The sequence below is a fragment of the Ochotona curzoniae genome, unplaced genomic scaffold (assembly GCF_017591425.1).
Source record: "Ochotona curzoniae isolate NIBS_2020 unplaced genomic scaffold, NIBS_Ocur_1.0 contig_2754, whole genome shotgun sequence".
Classification (NCBI taxonomy): Eukaryota; Metazoa; Chordata; class Mammalia; order Lagomorpha; family Ochotonidae; genus Ochotona; species Ochotona curzoniae.
Genome location: NW_024465582.1, coordinates 17,655,199 through 17,667,774, shown reverse-complemented (window position 1 = coordinate 17,667,774; position 12,576 = coordinate 17,655,199). Strand labels below are relative to the sequence as shown.

Genomic DNA, 12,576 nt, shown 5'->3' with positions numbered 1-12,576 from the left:
TTGCTCTAAGACTTGTCGCTTGGGGAAGCGGCTGTAGGCATGGCCAGGCTTTTTCATAGGCACTGACTAAAAGAGCTGGCAGGCTGTGTGGGTACTCCAGAGGGAGGATTAATCATGTGGGTTTGGGGTTCTTCCTACTGATCCCTAAAACAGGCCACCACTCTGCCTCTACTCGTTTCTTCTCTGCTTCTGCTGCAGCTGGTTCAGAGGCAATGTTACCAAGAAGGCCCCACCCACTTCATGAATGGGGACAAGGGAAATCCCTTGGTGGGGTGCTGCATAGGTGACAGTGTGTACCCGGAGCCCTCATAGGCCGAGACTGGTCTCTGAGCAGACAGGCAACTAGAAACAAGGGCGCCAACCTCTGCACTAAACTGGGCAAAAGCCAGGCTCCCATGTAGACGACTGCATGATGAACGGTATAAACAAACACAACCCCAATAGCTGTGCAGAGCCCTGCCCCAGGAAGCAGCAAGGTGTTAGAGAAGGTAGGGTGCAATGGACGGGGTGCGGGGGAACACTGTGGGGTCAGACTCTAGAAATTTCATTCATCTGAGACAGGTGGATTTGTCTCATTTCAGTGAAAGGGCAGATTTCGGAAGCTCCAGAAGAAAACGGATTCTGGGAAGAAGAGTATGGCAAAAATGAAACCAAAGCAAAATGATGCTCTATTTGCTGTGTAGTGCTCCAGGGTCTAAGGCTGTAACTGGAATCATAAGGACCAGAGGGAAAATGGGCCTCCTTTAGTCCTCGCCTCAACAGCAAATCATACTGTCAGAGAATCTCTCTCAGGCTTCTTTGCCACTCTTTCTTCGTTGAATTTAAATTCACTCTGCTTACTGTCTCCCTTCTTTCCAACTCTCCTCTCTATCTCATCTATTCACCGTTTCCCTACTCATGCCACATTGCAATTCTTGAGGCTCGACTTTGCCCACTGAACCTGAGCATCGGGGAACCCCTTTGACCTGTGTGGGTTTCCAGGTAAACATTCTCCCCTTTCCTGTGACCCCCTGGCACAGCGGCGGCAGACAGTGGTTATTCACGCTCTGAAGCAGTCCTGGCCCTTGGCTCGTTAGCCACCTTTACACACGTACTCAACTTCACATACGTGCACCTAAGGTGTGAGAATCCAGCCTAGAGTAAGTCCTTGTAGCTCCTCCAAGAGGTCAGACAGAGGCAAGAAAATGCTGTGAAATCACCGCGGGTAACGCAGGTGCCATGAACAAGAGCAGCAGGGGTGCGGGCTGAGGTGCCAGAAGCCTGTGTGAGGCAGGGGCACCTGAGCTGTGGGCTGAAGGAAGAAAGGGAGGTCAGGCAAGATCCGGGGGGAAGAAAAGTTCCGAGAAAGGGAAACAGCAGGTACAGAAGCCCCGAGGCAGGAAACAGCGAAATGGGTTTTGCTGGGAACAGAAAACACCTTCTGCCAGGGACTGCCCCGAGGAAACCAAATTCACTTCTTTGAAAAATTTATTAGTCCTTCCCTGCCTAGACTGTGCAGACAGAATACAAAACGTCTGTGGCGCAGGGTGATGGGACCAAGGCTCACGCCCGGGGAAGGTTATATAACCCTCGAGTTGCTCATACTCTAGAGCTGGGAGCTATTTTTCATCAAAAAGAACTTTGTTGGGGGAAAGAAAGCAGATTCATGTCCTTGATTTCTTGATGAATGGGGTCTCCATGAGGAGGTGACCACGAGATGGGTGCATAGACACATGTCCCATACAGCCCCCCACTATGTACACTAGATGCCTGATGCACAAGGTCACAGGCAAACTGTCATGTTGCTGGTGCTTCTTTTTGCAGAGAAAAAGGGACAGATGGTGATTTTGGTCTTCCTTCATGATTTCTCTTAGAAACAGTGTGCACCGATTTGTGTGGGAAGTGTCCCATCAAAGGACAGAAGTAAACCGAAGGCCACATCCTATTGCTCAAGGTCATCAAAAGGATTCTGTTTCTCTCCAGCACACCTGCACACTAAGGTCTTGGTATTTCCTTCCTTCCCACTGTGATTCTGCAGATGCTGCATGCACCACACCTGTCAGCACTCCCATGAAACCAGAAGCATCGTTCTCCCTCACATGGGCTGAGCACCTGTAACCACAACACTGCACTTTCCGCAGCCACCTGCACAAGAGCAAGGGGGTGTCTCCGACTACCCACTGGGTAACTAAGCTGCTAACAGTTGCTCTGGCACTAACAGGACTAGCGGAAAGTTAAGACTTACCTAGTGAAAAGAGCCTATGTGTGCTCCTTCCTTAGAAGAGAGTGAGTTCAGGCCTACAGTGGGCCACAGAGGAGCCCAGGGCATGTCTAGAGAGATTGAGGGGCACTCTGTGACTCGCAGGTTTCCCAAAGCTTTCGTTGTGAAGTAGGCTGCCCATGAAGCAAAGTGGCATTAAATCAAGCAAACATCCACATAGCTGGGAAGGAAGACGAATGGGAAGCAGGAAGGCCCAATAGATATAAATATTGGTCTTACCAATATTCCATGAGTATGTAAATTGTTGTCAATCAACATTTTTTTTTCAAGTTTTAAAAGGTAACTATGATATAAATATTTGGCTGGCCATAAGCTCCCGGGGCTATACTCAGCCTGTGGCTTGATTTTCAGCCTTCAGATGTATTTGAATCACGATACGGTGTACACAGTATATCTCATGAGTTTTAAAAGTAAAACAAAAGGCAAGATATAAAAAAGAACTCTTGGAAGTTTTGCTGCAGGAGCTCCCTTAGTCCATCGATTTGACACATACTGGCCCCTGCCCTGGGTGTGGTCACTGACCTTCACAGTGCGCACACTGCACTGCAGCTGAAGAGCGGCGACCTCTGAACTCGAGTCTCGCTGAGGGAAGCAAGTAGCTTTGCAGTTAGCCAAATCCATGTTCCAATCTCACTTTCCCAATGATCAGTCCCAGCAAAATGTGCAACCTTTCAAAGACTCCTTGTTTTTCAGTCGTAAGAGAGCATACCAGTCCTCTGGCACAGGGGCATTGTGAGAATTCAATGCATTTCCAGCTATAGCACTCAGCACAATGCCTGATTCATGGCAGGCAACTGTGATACTCAGAATTTGTTACAATTTGAGGAAGTGCTATTTGGCAATTTTATCTGTAGGAAAAATGAATTTCAAAAGCAAAAGTAATCACTGAAAAAAAATTAAGAGAATGTGCCAGAAAAAATAAATGTTTTCTAACATTATAAGTGATCATGATCAAAACCATAATTTAAATAGTCCATTACAGCACATTCTTTACAAACCTTATAAAATGTCATGCACCTTATCCCACTTAACACAGAAAACTGGAATTCAGCCATGGGGAAATCAGGATCAGAAACTCCAAAACCAGATCAATGCTTTGATGGGAAAGGAACCCCAACCCATCTGTCCTCATCCTTCTGTAACTCCAGTCTCCAGCCACACATCAAGGTCACTCCTCTTTCCCCTTACTTCTTGAATCCACAGAGAAAGAGGGGACAGCCAGAAAGAGGGGAGCAGCAGGCACCTCTCCAAACAGGTGCAGAGAGGCTCAAGGTGATTGGGGGGGGAGGGGTGGGTGGTCATACAGCAGAGCACCGTCTTGTTTGTAGCACAAAATAGAAAATTATTTCAAAGTGAGCCCCCAGCACTCCTTGCCCCGCTTTTTAAAAACAATATTCAAAGAAGCTAGCCTAGATCTCATCCAGGAATGGAAAGAGGCCTGACTTTGGATTAGAGTTGGTAACATTTCTTCCAGAAACAAGTTGCATCATTCCTTCATTTGTGCCTGTGCATTGTTAGTTCCTAAATCACAAAGATGAGTGTAAAAGTTCCTGGGTAATGGAAGTTATGATGTGTACTGGGCAGGGTCAGATGGTGGGAGTGGATGTTTCAAAGATGTGGCCTGACAGGAGGGGCTCACAGTCAAGGTTAAAGCCAAGGGTTGGTTTCAGAAGAGGCCCAAATTCCTGGGTAGGCAATGCAAGGTACATCCCCAGCACACTGGTGGCAGAGGAGGGCCCTCCTTTCCTGTGTGAAGAGGACCCAGAAGAACTTGTGTGCTCTGGATAGATTCTAGCGGTCTTTAATAAAGCAGCGGCAGCATTTCAGCTCTGAGAGCTCTGCGTTCAACAGGGTTCTTGGTGTATGTAAATGCACCCCACCACTCCTGTTTCAAAATACGAAGATTTCTAAGCTGGCCTAGGCTTGGCCAAGGGGTTGAAGCCCTTGCTAACCGACGCATGCTTCTTGACCTCATCTGGGAACTTGTTAACTCCTAGACCAGACACAGAATGTGATGTCCAGCAAAATCCTTGGGTGATTTGACACACATTGACCCAGCCTTTCCCCAGCTTTCACCATTGGCAATACCCTCCAGCAATAAGTCACTTCCCGACCATCCTTCAGAGGGTGCATGGGACTTAAAGTTCTTTCCATAGCAGGTGAAGCACTAACCCAGGAGAGTCTCAGAGCTTTGGGTTTCCATCCTGTGGATCCAAGATGAGCTCATTCTCCCACAAACTAAGAAGCGACGGAAAGGCTATCATTCTGCATCACGGCCCATTATGCAATCAGAAAAGAAAACTGACCTCCAACTACCCAACGAGGATATGAAAATAAATCTGGCACTGACCTCTGGACACAGCCTGAGACCCTGTTGGAAGCCTGTGACGTCCAGAGGGCTGGGAAAAGCACAGGAGGTAGCCGCCTATAACACATGGCTGTAGACCTTTCCAAGGCCAAGTACTCACGGGTGGTCTGGACAGTGTCGCTGGGCAGGCTGCGGGGGCTGGGGCCATGGGAATTCATGGCTCGCACTGCAAACTGATAGCTGGTATCTGGATCAAGGTCCTTGATGACCATGGACTCCATCTGGATTCGCTCTTGGATTAACGTCCAACGTTTGTCGATGTCTGGCCTGTGTCCATGCATAGAAGCACAAAGCAGTAGTTGAGAAACCAAAAAGGGAAGGGCGGCGAGCTGGCTGCATAAGCTGTGGAAGCAATGCTCATAAAAATGAATTAATATTTCCTATCTGACAGTGGTCCTGATTTTAAATCATAGGTCATTATCTGCATGTCCCTGCCAATAAAAATAAGTAGATCATTTTTAGGACCAGTTTTAAGCAGAGCCTAAAGACCATCTACTTTTCCTTGCATGGCCTTGACTGTGACAAAAAGACCCACCCACACAAGGGAGTTCAGTTTTAAGGACTTGGTCTTCCAGATGTTTTGTAAACAAGGCTGCCCTTGGTAGTCTTAACCCCAGAGACCAGGAGAGCACAGATTCCATCATGGCCTGATCACAAATAAACAAATATAAGTTGTACAGTGTGACTAATTGCACAAACTGCTATGGGGAAAAAAAATCGAAGATGATAGGTTCATGGGCATTTTCTCACTCTTAACAAACTGTGTAGCTGTGTCAGCTTACAGAATTGTCACATAGCTTTCTGAGAAGGTTAGGGAGAAGTCTTTTACTTAAAGCTCTTTTCTAGAAATCAATATACAGAGAGTGGGTAGGAGATAGAAATAGCTGAGTCAAAATCCTGATTCTACCACTTGCTAACTGCTACTCAACTTGTTTAAAACTTGGTTCTAACATCTGTAAAATGGGCATGACAAAAGTGCCTCTAAAAGAAGACCCTCATTAACAGTAAATGAGAAATTAATTTGTAGGATAGTGCATGACACCCTACTGTAAACACTAGTTAAGGGACTTGCCCAAGATCACAGCAGATAACCTATGGCTGGCTGCTTGCTCTGTGCCCACACACTTGTATGTGGCACCACTAGCCCACGTACCGAGCACTTGAGAGTCTGGGGTAGCAGACATAAACAGACATCTCTCAAATAGAAGACGGGTTTATAAAAAGCCATTCAGCAGCAAATAAAAATCCCAACGAGCTGTCACTCAGTCCAGTTACCCTAGTGTTAATAATAACAACAACAAAAAGACAACAGATAGTAAGAGCTGGCAAGGAAGTGGGGACAAAGGCAACCCTGCTATGCTGTTGGTGAGAATGTAAATTAGGACATCCTCTGTGGAAAACAAGATGAAGATTCCACAAAAACTAAAAATAGAGCTCCTGTGTGATCCAGTAATCATGCTAGTGGGTGTATATGCAAGAGAAATTAAATCCATCTGTTGAAGAGACATCTGGACCTCCATGTGGGCTGCAGCACTATTCATAAAAACAAGAAATGGGAGCAACCTGAATGCCCATTCATGGATAGATGGATAAAGAAAATGTGGTATATGCACCCAATGAAAAACTATTCAGCCATGAAAAGTGAAATCTTGCCATTTGTAACAACACAGACAGAATGAGAGATCATTCTGCAGGTAAAATAAGTTGGGGGCAGCATTGCGGCACAGCAGAGAAGCCACTGCCTGTGGCAGCAGCATCCCATGTGGGCACTGAATTGAGCTGCTCCACATCTTGGCTCCCTGCTCATGGCCTGGGAAAGCAGCGGGGGATGGTCCAAGACCTTGGGTTCCTGCACCCATGTTAGAGACCTAGAAGAAGCTCCTGGCTTTAGACTGGCTTAGTGCTGAGGGTTGCAGCCACTTGGGGAAGAGATAGAGAGGGTGGAATATCTGTGTGTGGGGGTAACCCTCTTTCTGTCTGTAACTCTTTCAAATAAAGGCATCTTTTTAAAAAAAAGATGAGAATCACATGATCTCACTCAGAGGTGGAATATAAAACAAAGAGACTAAAGAGAAGATGGTAGGAAAATTTGGCAGGGAATAAGTTAAAGATAGACAGGAGTAAAAAGCTTGGGAGTCTACTGAGTATCAGAGTGACTTTAGATAATGTAAACGTACCCTATTTAAAAGAGATAGGAAGTGGAATATTTTCATTTTTAACAAATGATTAATATTTGAGGAGACGGATATATTTACCAGTACTGAACACCACACAGTACATACATATATGGAAATACCACATGGTACACCACCAATACGCATAATATTTATGTGTCAAACTTTTTACCAAAAACATTTTTAAAAGAAACAGGGTAACTCTGAATTGAGATGCACTAGAAACACAAAACGTCTACTGATTGTCAACCAGTTGGACCATTCTCTCATTAACAATTTTTATGTTTAGTTGCATGTTGAGATGGTCATATTTGGGGTACTGTTGGAGGAGTCAGAAGGGTTATTAGGCAATTAGGGAGGGCCTCTGTGAGAATAAAGAATCAGATATTCCTCATTGATGACGACATCTGCCATTAGCCGACTTAAGATGATGCTCCAAGAAAACAAGATGAGTGGTTAGGGAGTATCAGGAGTTACGTATCTACAGACAACCAAACGTGGCAGCAGGCCTGGCTCACACCAGAAAATACCACAAACGTGGCATGTCCCAAGTACTGAGCAACTGACCATGGAGGAAAAACCTACCTTAACTGGTCAGGTCAACAATATTTCTCAATTGGCACAGTTCCCAAGTGGTCGGCATGGTAACGTGTGTTAACTGGTCAGTGAGCAGACACCTGACATATTGAAATTATCTAGAAGAACTGATCAATTGCTATGCGGTCCTGAGGCAAACTCTGAAGAATCAAACCTGGATGGACTCCTCCCGTGGGACCTCTCTTGTTAAGCAGGAGTTTCTGGTTCTCAGTGAAATCCACTCCTGTGTTAAAATATATTACTGAACTAATTCCACTTACTTCTTAATATCTTTTTAATGCCACTTTTGGAAAACTTCAAACTTCTGTAGACACTCCCATTGTATTTCTTTTGGGTAGCTCTGCCCCTACACAGATGTCCTAGCTGGAGAGGAGAAAAGGCGAGCCTTCTGGACTCAAGAACTACAAGATGAAACTTGGCAGTGACTCCGCATGTCTGTGGGACAGTGAGAGCAGCCTAACCACAGTGGAGAGTTTGTGTTCCAGCTAACAGCTACCACTCATCAAAAGCTTTCAACGCACCAAGTATCATTCTCAATTCTGAACTCCTTTACTTCCCACAACTACCTTATGCAATGAGTTCTAACCTTAAATATTCTCTCTCTCTCTCTCTCAACAGAGGAGGCATCTAAGACCCTAAATGGTAAGTTGATTCCCCAAGATCACAGCTGAGAAATGGTGAGGCAAACTTGGGTTGATAGTACAAGATCAGATTAAGACTATTACTCATCTGGATAAAAAGAGGGGGTGAAGGGTGGAGAGGTGCTATTCTCCAGACTGTGGCTGCTCCCTAGGCCCCTCTGCTCACACACATGTACAGAAACACAAGAAGCATTAATGTTTGACTTTTGTTCTTCAGGGATAACTTAACTGGCAAGAACATAGAGTAGATTTCCACGAGCGAGAACTGTTGGAAGCTGAAAGGACTGCTTAAGGCCAATAAAGAGCTTCTTCCTCAGGCTCAGGGCACCAAGAGGTGCAGCAAGAGGTGTGCAACCTTCCCCCCACCCCGCCACCCACCCTAGTGGAGTTGACAGGGCATGCCTGTTGCAGGAGATGGGCTGATTCTCTCTCCTGATGATCCATTTTCCCTAAAGATGGATTCCCATGTAAACAGATTTTCTCATCAGAGAAAACCTTCCTTGGACTGAAGGAAACACATTTAACAAAGTTAAGTGGGCACAAAATCACTTTGCAGGGAAAAGCCACAAGGGAGATCTAAAAAAGTCAAGTCAGAAAAGATGTGATCCTCAGACTAAATCCTCCTGTTATCCTTCGCTAAGCTTCCTGCGTCATGTTTGGAGAAGAAATACTCAGTATCTTTTCTGAGGATGTACTACTTTTATCCTGTTACTGCAATTATCTGCACTGATCTTCACATACAAATGACAGCCAAAAAGCAAGATGATTTTTGTATTCGTCATTTGTTTAGTGCAGGAGGGAAAACTATTTTTAATGAACAAGACTGCAAACATTAACATTTCATTAGATTGAGACAGATTGAATGCCAGTTCAAAACCTTGAACCTCTGCCTCTTCCCAGGTTGTGAGTTCTCATCAGAATGTTTGCAGAGTCCCCTGAGGTGCAGAAGTGCAAAGGTGAGGCTCTGAGAGATAACCAGGCAAAAGTCTGTTGTAAATCATCCTCAACAATACCTTTATCAAGAAAATCATTTTATCCTAACTACAACATTGCTGCTCAAATATCACCATAGCAACACTATCACGGCACTTTCCCCAACAAAGAAAAGACTATACAGGTAGAGAGAGGCTGACTGAGAACGTGCACCATCCCAGGCGAGGATCGCTGGTCACCAGCGAGGCGTTTACTTCAAGCACTTTTCCAAGCAGTGGGAGAGCTGGGGTCAAGTGGTCATTTGGGTCATCTTTTGGGACAAGCTCTGGGTTGGGTGTACCCATCCACTGTAATCAGCAATGTTTTCTAAGAACTCCATAATTCAAGCCATTAAAGACTTGGCACATTTGGGTAAGAAAAGCACCTGCTATTAGCAATGGCAGCATGAGAATCCAGTTTGGTTACTGGGGCTGGATGGAGGCTGAGATTCAGATCATTTGGCCCAATGACCTGAGCGTCAGGACACTCAGAAAATATGTGCAATGTTTCCTATATGAACACATTTTGTTTTCCTGAGTTCTCAGCGTTTATCAGATTTTCAGAGGTAATAACAAGCTGAAAAGCTCCCAGAGTCACTGATTTAAGTTGAGTTTCTCTTTCTACCCACAGGACACTGAGGGAGAATAATTTACCAGTCACAGAACCACTGTGTGGTATAACTTTCTGTTTTTATCCCCTTTCTGTGACATCTTGACAACCTTGCCCAACGCCAATCTCAACCTAAGTAAAAAAATCATTTTTCACAGTATCATGAAACCCAGCAGGTGGCCGCACTGGGCAAGTCAATTGGCAAAGTAATTAATGAAGATCGACCAGACCGACATCACTGAAGATATAATCTCGGAGGCTCCAAGGAAGTACAAACACAGTGCCTTTCTCGGGAAGTTTTAAGGCAACCGGGGACATAATACATCTGAGGATCAGTAGGAAGCCAGTGTCAAAGTGCAGACTTCAAGAGCTGAAATTGAGTAGGTCAGTGTGAACTGGAATCCTGAGAAAGTATACAGGGACCAGAAAAAACTTAAGCCAGTTATCCAGTGTATTTGCATTTGCAAGGGAACAGAGCAGGCTCAGGTGGTGGAGTGGCCAGGGCAAATCTAGCCATGTGTGTGATGTGAGTAAATGAAGTGTCAACTAGATGCAAAATACTGAGTGGCATATTTAAAGAGAGTAACATGAGACACTAATATCCCATATGGGCACCTGGCTGCTCTACTTCCAATCCAGCTCCCAACCAAAGGCTCAGGAAATCGGCAGAGGATGCCCTAACTCCTTGGGTCCCTGAACCCATGTGTGACATCTGGAAGAAGCTCCTGGCTCCCAGCTTCAGACCAGTCCAGCTCCTGCTGCTGCCGTAGCCATCTGGAAAGTGAACCAGTGGATGGGTGGAAGATCTCTCTTTGTGCCTCTCCTATCTCTAACTCTTTCAAACCAAAACAAAACAAAAAAACCCTTTTATTCTCCCTAACAAAACCTATAAGAAATTCCAAATTCTGTGAATGGATGAATTTGAGAGTACTTCAGAAACTTTGTAGGAAAAAAAATAATTAAAAGATGCTTATTTTAGTGCAAAAAATTTTTGAAAGGTATATATTCAATTTTCTCAGAATAGGCATTTTCCTCACTAGTTTTATAGTCATACTTACACATGCATGGATTTCTAAACTTTTTTGCACCCAGATAAAATTACCTTTTCATTTCCTTTTTTCTTTGGATTTTGAAGTCTTGTTGAACCTACTTATAACCAAGTTATACTGGTATTTGCATGCAAGCACACATACTTTCTTCCCACTTTTTAAGGTCCTATTTAGGAGAGAATTGAATCAAAAGAACACAAAATTGGATTCTAAAAACCTTGAAAGACCTTACTGAGGGTCTTGTGAGAAAATGGAAAAAAAAAGCTAATTACTAGATATTTTGCCTCTGCTGTAAGCAAGTGTTGAAAAACATTAATGACCATTGTTTCATCAGGTTTCAAAGTTATTAGCCTGCCTGAATTACCCATGTCTCCAGGAGGTCCAAATGAATAAAAAGGCAAATGAGAATGTGGGAAGGATTTTCCCCAAGAACAATACAAATGGTTAAGGAGAAGAAAATCTGACAGGGAAAAAATTTCTCAAGGAAATATACAAGGCTCAGCTCTGTTCTCTTACCTATAACTGATAAACTTTTCTACACAAAAGTTAGAAACATAGAAAAAAAAAAAAAGACAAAGAGGATTTCGAGTCCAAACTCAGAGGAGTCGTAGGCAGTCTTATATTATCATCAGAGTGGGGGCATTTGGCCTAGTGATAAGGATATCAGTATGCCAAAATCCCACATGAGAGCTCCATTCCAGCATCTGCTTTCAACCTCCTGCTAAACGAGACCCTAGGAAGCAGAGGTAAGGGCTCAAGCATTTTGCTTCCTGCCACTGACACGGGAGACCTAAAATGAGTCCCTGGCTCCAGGTTTTATCCCGCAGACCATCGTGAGCAGTTGGGGAACGTGATAGCTTTTTTTTTTTTTTTTGCCACAAACCCAAGACACCAGACTCCAGGAGTCATGGAAGAGGTCCTTTAGTCAGGCAGGGAGGTGGTTGTGGGGAAGGAAGGGAAAACAGCCAGCAGAATGGGGAAAAGGCAATAAAGAGAGTGCAGAGAGAGACAGAACAAGGAGGAGAGAAAGAGACCAGAGCAAAGGGAAGAGGCACCTTTATAGCCTCGAGGTGAGTCTGGGGGTGCCAGGTTAGGGACTGGCAGATACAGCTGTGAGTGGACACCAGCGACAAATGCCTCAGGGAATCGGTGGAACACATGGTTTGAACCTGAGGGTCACTAAGCTTACACAGGCAAGTGGGCCTTAATGGGGCCAAGACCCAGGGGATTCACAGTAGCGCATTCAAGGGGGTGTGGGGTCCAGGATGATGGGGGTCAGTCTTCGGGGCCTGTTTTGAGTCTCTCCTTATACAATGAACCAGCAGATGGAAACTCTCTTTGCTTGGCTCTCTTTCTCTCCCTCTCCACTATAAGTCAAAATAGCCATAATAATTTTAGGGAATATGAATAGTTGCCTTAGACATGGCTTGGAGTACTTCACCGTACCACCCACGTGCAAGTCCAGTTTGCGTTCTTAGTGCTTGGTTTTGGAATGGCTCAGCCTTGGCTACTGTGGGCATCTGGAGAGTAAACCAGCAGATGGAACATCTTTCCCTCTCTTTCTCTCACGGTCACTCCCGTTCTCTCTCTGCCTTTCAAATGAACGAAAATAAATAAATAAAACAATTATAAGGTAAAACCAACCCAAAGCAAACATAACAGAATGAATGTAAAATCTGTTAGATTTCTGAAAGGAATCTGATGGTACATCAGATTCTCAGAGTCAGAGAAAATGCATAATAATTACTACAATACAATTGTCAGTGATTCTCAGGCTAATGTTACAGAGAACAGCTTCAGTGTAATTCACAGATACAATTCTAAAAATATAATATTTCCCTCTGTCCTTCCCTCCCTTCCTTTCTCCCATTAGATTTTTGTTTAAAGATTGGTTGCATACTTGTAA

The 12,576-nt window shown here is 44.5% G+C and overlaps 1 protein-coding gene across 1 annotated transcript in view; it reads right to left on the bottom strand.

Annotated features, from left to right (window-relative positions):
* Nucleotides 1-12,576, bottom strand: part of EGFLAM (EGF like, fibronectin type III and laminin G domains) — a 106,090-nt gene that overhangs the window by 67,968 nt on the left and 25,546 nt on the right. Inside the window, exon 6 of the mRNA XM_040977332.1 lies at nt 4,729-4,895. Coding sequence (XP_040833266.1) covers nt 4,729-4,895 — 167 coding nt within the window. The remainder of the gene's footprint in view (nt 1-4,728; nt 4,896-12,576) is intronic.